This window comes from Alligator sinensis, unplaced genomic scaffold (genome assembly GCF_000455745.1).
Source record: "Alligator sinensis unplaced genomic scaffold, ASM45574v1 scaffold84_2, whole genome shotgun sequence".
Taxonomy (NCBI): domain Eukaryota; kingdom Metazoa; phylum Chordata; order Crocodylia; family Alligatoridae; genus Alligator; species Alligator sinensis.
The window spans coordinates 615,446-622,616 of NW_005842247.1; the positions used below are offsets into that span (position 1 = coordinate 615,446).

General features: G+C 44.7%; 1 protein-coding gene across 1 annotated transcript in view; it reads left to right on the forward strand.

Annotated features, from left to right (window-relative positions):
• Nucleotides 1-7,171, forward strand: part of POMP (proteasome maturation protein) — a 14,650-nt gene that overhangs the window by 205 nt on the left and 7,274 nt on the right. The window contains exons 2-3 of the mRNA XM_006027490.3: nucleotides 3,933-4,030; nucleotides 5,179-5,239. Coding sequence (XP_006027552.1) covers nucleotides 3,933-4,030; nucleotides 5,179-5,239 — 159 coding nt within the window. The remainder of the gene's footprint in view (nucleotides 1-3,932; nucleotides 4,031-5,178; nucleotides 5,240-7,171) is intronic.

The window sequence follows — 7,171 nt, forward strand, 5'->3', positions numbered from 1 at the left end:
CCGCGGCGCCCCCCCTCTCTCCGTCGGGCAGGGCTAGGGGCGCTGTGCTGAGTCACGGGGGCGGTTTGTCCCTGCGGGGCGGGGGACGATTAAACGGTCTGGCCCCTCCCCTGCTGCCCGGAGCCGGTGGCGCTTCGTCTCGAGGCGGGGGGGGCGGGGGGGGCCTGCCTGGCAGGGCTAGGGGCGCTGTGCTGAGTCACGGGGGCGGTTTGTCCCTGCGGGGCGGGGGACGATTAAACGGTCTGGCCCCTCCCCTGCTGCCCGGAGCCGGTGGCGCTTCGTCTCGAGGCGGGGGGGGCGGGGGGGGCCTGCCTGCGGGGGAGGCGGCGGGCTCTGCCTTCGCCTCTGGGCCCTGCCAGAGCCCGGAGCGCCCCCCTTCCCCGGCCTAGGGCAGCGCTTCTCAGCCGGGGTTTGAGGCAGCCTGGGATGTCCCAGGATCCTCTCAAGGGTGTTGCAGGGCCCTGCACTACTGCACCAGGCTCACAGATTCAACCCCGTGCTACACCTTCCCTGTGCCTGAAGAGGAGTGTTTGTGCCCGAAAGCTTGCAGAGAACAATTTTTCCAACTTTTTAGTTGGTCTAATAAAAGGCATCGCATCTACCCAAAGAACCTGGTCTGCTGGGTTAAAACCCCGCCTGTTCCCACGGTGGGGAGTTCCCATCCAGGCGCTCTCCCACAGCAGGGCTGCTCTGGTATTTTTCAGTAGCAAAAGCAGAGTGAAAACGTAAGAGCTGACATTTTCCAAGGGGGGCCATGAGTCTATCCTGGGGGGATGCAAGCCTTGAAAGGTGGACAACCACTGCCACAAGGAAACCAGGGGCTCGACGGCAATGTCCATGTCCTGCCACAGCCAGGACAGGGTGTTAAAATGTGCTCCAGGGATACAAGGAAGGCTTTGCCCCTCCTACAGAGGAAGGAGAAATCACCAGGCAAAGCTTGTGCCCTTATGACTATGAGGTAAAATTCTTTCCTGGTCCCCAAATAAGGCTCCTAAGAGTACTTTTTAACCAGGAACCTCGGGGGGGGGGGGGGGATTTAAGTCCCAGCAAGAATATTTGCAGGCCCCAGTCAGAATCAAGGCTTGGCTGTAGGCAGCACCCATTGCCTCTGAGGCAGGTGGAAACACCCCCTGCCCCCAGGACATTTGTAAGGGGGGGGGGAACATTCCTCCCTGGCCCCACATGGCAACCAGCCAAGCCCAGAAGCATGGGATAAGCAGACCCAGTGCCGAGTGGAGGGCAACCTGGGGCTGCATGCGCTACTGCACATATCACAAACCTGAACTGAAGAGTCAGAATTCCCCTCTGTCATCCTATCCACTCCATAAATTTGTCGCAGTTCTTTAATTTTGTTTCATAACCATTGTGGTTGTAGAGCTGCTGCTTCAGTCTGCTCCCGCTGAGCATATCCATCTCAATTTCCGCCTGCCTTGGCCTGCAGAGCTCTTTTCCTGATCACTGAATGACGTTCTGGGAGGTCTCTGTTAGTGGTATGAGGCGATTTCTTGGACTTTTCAACACATTGAGTTTTTGTAGCATTACTTGACTCAGGGTGTGGTAGTATAAGCCAAAACTTTTATAAGTTTCAGCTTATGCTTCATCTCTCTTGGCCTTGCAAAGTTTAGTTTTAAATGCTTCATTTGGTTTCACAACAAGTGTAAGAATTCTCATGACAGATCAGACCGAGGTCTGTCTAGCTCAGTATTCTGACTTCAACAGTGGCAGTTTGTAGATGTCTTTAAAGAAAAGTATTAGAAATAGGCCACATGTGGAATTACCTGTCCCTGTCATTCCCACCCATTAACCAGCAACAGGTTACATCCCTAATTGTTATGTATAATAGCTCCTGTTGGACTGATCCTCCAAAAGTTGTCTAATCCCTTCTTCAATTTGATTATACTATTAGTTTCCACAACGTCCAGTAGCAATGATTTGCACATTAATTAGACATTGAGGAAGTTCCACAAGCTTCTGGAAGAGATTAGGAATGCTAAACCAAGCCTATGGGCAGCAATGGAGTGGGCCCACCACTGGGAAAGATCAGACTTACTTCTACAGTGTTTTATACCAGCACCAAATGATTTTCCTCCCTGGGCACAACCTTGACAGAGAAGCATGGGTCAAGCTGAACAGACTGAGATCTAGAGACAGGTGCTTCAAAACAGCACTTCACAAAGTGAACATCTTGGTCACCTCCCTGTGTGAATGCAGTGTCCAACAAACAGCACAGCGCTTAATCGAAAGCTGCAATCTTTACAAATGCCTAGACGGGGCAGGTGGAATCAGCACGTGGAGTGATAACACCAGACAGTGGCTCATAGATTTGGGTATCTGACACCATATGAAAAAGAGAGACATTGAGAACAATAATACTTCCTTGCACCTGTTTTAAGTGTGTTTCCTGATTAATTCCTTGGTGCTCCCATGCCCTTGGTTCTTGTATTATGATGCACAATAAAGGACAATTCCTATTCACTTATTTGTTTATTAGATTTATGTCACCCTTCCCCACAAAGGCGCAGGGTGGCTTGCAGTAAGAGAATAAAATAACTTTAAAATCAGAGAATGTGCAAGTGAACAAATCAACTTATAAAAGCAAGTAAAGTATCAAGAGAGAACAGAACCCTGCCTTAACAATATTTAAACCTAGTCTTGCTTTCTGTACACCTGACAAAATAGGAAGATTTTACAGCAGTTCCGAAAGATGTCAAGGCTGGGGCTCTGTCGGGCCACAAGGTGAGGAGGATGTAAAGCTGAAGAGCAGCTGCCACAAACAATGTCCCCACACGTTTTTGCCAAATAAATTTGATGCACTCATGGCATTTGCAGGAAGTTGCTCTTAGTTGACCATAGGGTTTGGGATGATGCGTAAGGAAGAAGGTGATACCTTGGGTATCCAGGGCCCAGACTTTTTAGGGCCTTTGAAGTGGAAGCCAGCTCTTTGAATTGTACCTAGAAATCTCAGGAAACCAGTATGTTTATTGGAGACCTGCCATTGTGCACTCCTGCAGCCCATCAGAAGGCATGCCACCATGTGCTGCACCAGCTGTCGCTTCCAGATGTTCATCAAGGGCAGCCTTGCGTAGAGTGCATTGCAGTAGTCTAGTCTCAAGGTTACAAAAGCACAGATAACAGTGGCCAGATCTGAATCTGAAAAATGTATCACAGCCTTCTCAGCAGGTGGAGACAGTAAAAGGCATTGCTACCCACCACTACCACAACGTTATTCCATACCTTCATGATTTTGTAGACCTCTCTCATATCCCCATTCATCTTCTCTATTCCAACTTGAAATGTCTCTGCTTTTTAAGTCCCTCTTTCTATGGCAGCTATTCCAGATTCTTCTTCTTTTATTATAGCCTTTTTTTCTGTATCTTTTCCAGTTTTACTACACCCTTTTTGAGAGAGGTGATCAGAAATCAACACGGTACTCAAAAATGTGGGCACATCATGATTAGATGTGCCATTTCTTCCTCTTCAGTTTTATTTACTGAATTCTATTCTGTTTCTCCTCATAATTCCCTTTAATATTGTACGTTCTAGTGAACAGTGCTGTTGTTTTTATGTTTGTATTACTTTAGTGCTCAGAAATTTCACTCAGTGGCTGCCCCATAAGTAGGCATTATATGTACATGTAGTAAAAGACAGCAACTGTTCTTGCTGAGAATGAACAGAAAAGCATAGTGGATAAGTTGTCACCATTATTGCATTATTCCAAGAGACTTAAGCACCTTACACTTAATCTAGTGGAACTAAAATCTTAAAGCAGTCCTGTAATGTAAGGCTCATGCATATGTAGCTTCAAAGATCCATTGACTAACTTGGCAGATATATTGGCCCTCATACCAAAAACCAATTAAATTTTAAGTCGTCTGAGGTACTTTGAATGAGGTGTAATTTGTTAAGGTGACCCTCACTTTTTTTTGTTTCAGAATTCCAGAGGATCCGGATCTCAGCTGAAGGACAGTATCCCAATTGCTGAGTTTTCAGCAAGTGGACCGTTTGGAGGTCATGATATTCTGCGCAGAGGGTATGCCTTATTGTCTTGTTAGTATCTTATCCAATAAGCAAGTTTAAATTCAAAGTACATAAGAGGAGGGTTTGAATTACCCGGGGGGGAGGCTCAGAGGGGCTAAGCCCCTATCCCATAAGAAACGGGAGCCTCTTCCTGCATACTATGCACATGTTATTTCCAAATAGAAATTTCTTGGTAAACATAGTTTGTCAGAAGTTACCTTTGGTGAATCATACAGTGGTGGGGGGAGCCTCAAGGGGTATCCAGTTCAACCCTTTGCATGAATGCAGGAATGCTGTTCCTAAGTCACCCCGTCCAATGGTGATCCACCCTCATCTTGAAAACCTCCAGTAAAAGGAGGTTTTCTGTGACTTCCCTGGACAGTCTTTTCCATTTTCTTACTGTTTTAACAGTACAGTTGTCCTATGTAAAGCTTGAATTTCCTGTTTAAACATTATTCTCACAAGTTAATGTTATCAGGCCTGTTATTAATCATCTGTCAAAGGATATGAGCAACTGAGCAAAGCTTTAATTATCTTCCCTTTTCTTGCGCATCCAAAAAGTGCAAGTTCACCAGTCGTAACAAATAAAGTGGACAACAGTGTGTGTTCTTCTAATAGTGACCTAACTATTAATAATGTGATTCAAAAGTCTTATCCTTTCACTTTGTGATAATGTGTATAAAACAGGTTGCCACAACTATATGTGCATACAGTTTGTGTAATAATAATATAATTCTAAAACAAATATAAGTTTGTTTGGAATTTAACATTCATATTATATAGGTACAGAAGAAAATCTCAAGTTTGCATGCTATCCAGCCTGAAATAATTTAGTCAGAGGGTTATGGCAACATCAAAGCATATGCTGTGTAGATCTGTCAAGTCCACAGGCAGCCATTCAAGTTAGATCTGACTGTTTGTGAATGAAGTCAATGACTGCTGCTTTGTTGAGTTTTAATTAGGGGAGGAAAAGTGGACTGAAGTTTTTATACATATTTTATTGTTATGATTTTCTTGTAATTTTAGTTCTTCTGTTGCTACACCATTAAGGAAGACACTAATTTTCAAATGACTTTTTCACCACAGCCATCAAGTTTATATCTGGAATTAATCAGAATACAGGTTAGAAAATTGTGACATTACATTTTGTTCTATTTTTAGGTTTACAAGCGTGAAAAATGAACTGTTGCCCAGCCATCCTTTGGAATTGTCAGAAAAAAATGTAAGCGTGGCAATGACTTTGATTAATTTTTATTAATATTTAGTATTACTGATAATAAAGTTGAATTTCAGGCCATTGTTATTGCTAATTTCTTGACCTCTACAGTTTCAATACATCATTCATATATGGGCAGGCTTCTAGTATTAAGGACAATAAATTGCATAGTAACTGTATCATTTCATTATAATTAATGCCATTATCATTCAGTTTTAAAATTTTTTGTTTTTGGAAGGGTAATATTAAAGCCTACATTTTTCCTGCTGTCTGTATCTTAATCCTTACTTTAAGTAGAAAACAGTTGGCAAATAACAGTAATTTTTTTAAAGGTTGTTGTTACTGGTCTTCTACTAAAAATAGACCATTTTGTTGTGTTTTGAGATGAATAGTTTTCCTCTTCATTTATATTCCTGCTTGCTTGTGGTTAAATGTTTTTGGATTCAACATTTGTGTACTTTTGTCAGTAGACTGTTGCCATGGACATTGTAATTTGTGAAATAAAAAACAGATAACAGAATTTGGGGAAAATATTATTGCTATCTTCTATTATGGATAGTGCAGCTGTTATCAATACATCAGTGCAAAACTCAGAGCCAAAACTGAACCACTCTAATTTTCAAAACTTTAAAATAATTTTATATGTATTTTGTAGTATTATTTAGTCAGTCAAAACTAGCCAGTATCTACCTAAGTGGGTTTGCAGAGTATACTTAATGTTGTCAGTTAATTCCAGAGCACCTACTGAAAGTCTAGACTAGATAAGTGATTTTCAGTCAGAGTGCTGTGACACCTTGGGGTGCTACCAGATCTTTTGAAGGGTGCAGTGAAGTGTGAGGAGATGAACCAGGTATGAAAAAATAATCAGATAATTGCAGGCTCAGGCTTGTCTGTGAATGACCAATCCCCCGCTCTCACCGTCCAGCCCCTCTGCAAGGATGTAAGCACTGCAATATGTAAATTAATTTTTGAAATTGAGTGCCACTTCATTCACAAAAGTTTTATGGAGGGGTGCCTTGAATCCAATGAGGGGTACCCCATGTCCAAAAAGGTTGAGAACCACTGCTGTAGATGAAGAGTTGTCAACCTTTATGGGAGGGGACAAAATACCGCTTGTGGGCTGGGTCTGCTGCCCAACTGACAGGATACGACCTGTGGGCCAGATTTGACCCCAGGTAGCTGAATCCAGTCTGTGGATGCCCCTGTAGTACTCTAGGGCAGCCCACGCTGTGTTCCCACCAGCCCAGGCCGCAACCAGCACTCACAATTTCCAGCACTTCCTGGTGTAGCTGCAACCGCCTAGGTACTGCTCTGCTCCCCTTGCCTCTAGCTATGGCTCCTGCTTCTGGTCCTGCCCTTGTTGTGCAACTCTACGCAGAGGGACGGGGGAGCTTCAGCCGGATGCCTCCTGCCTTGGCACACAGGGTTCTGGCTCCAGCTCCTGAGTGCCTTCCACCTGCTCCACCCGCCTGGAGCAAGGAGCAGCCATTTGCAGGCTGGTGGCAGAGCGGGTAGAAGATGGCTGGGGCAGCAGCTGCCCAGCTAAAGCTTCAATATCTGCATCAATGACCTGGAAGATGGTATAGAATGTACACCCAGCAGGTTTGCAGATGACACCAACCTGGGGGGAGTAGTAGATACGCTGGAGGGTAGAGCTCGGATTCAGAGTGACCTTGACAAATTGGAGGATTGGGACAAAAGAAATCTCATGAGGTTCAACAAACAGTCCCCTGCACTGCTACAACCTGGGGGCTGACTGGCTGGGCAGCAGCTCTGCAGAAAAGGGCCTAGGGGTTACAGAAGACAATAAGCTGAATATGAGCCAACAGTGTGCCCTTCTTGCGAAGAAGGGTAACGGCATACTGCGCTGTATTGGTTGGTGTATTGCCAGCATGTCAAGGGAAGTGACTTTTCAGCACTTGTGAGGCCAAATCTGAA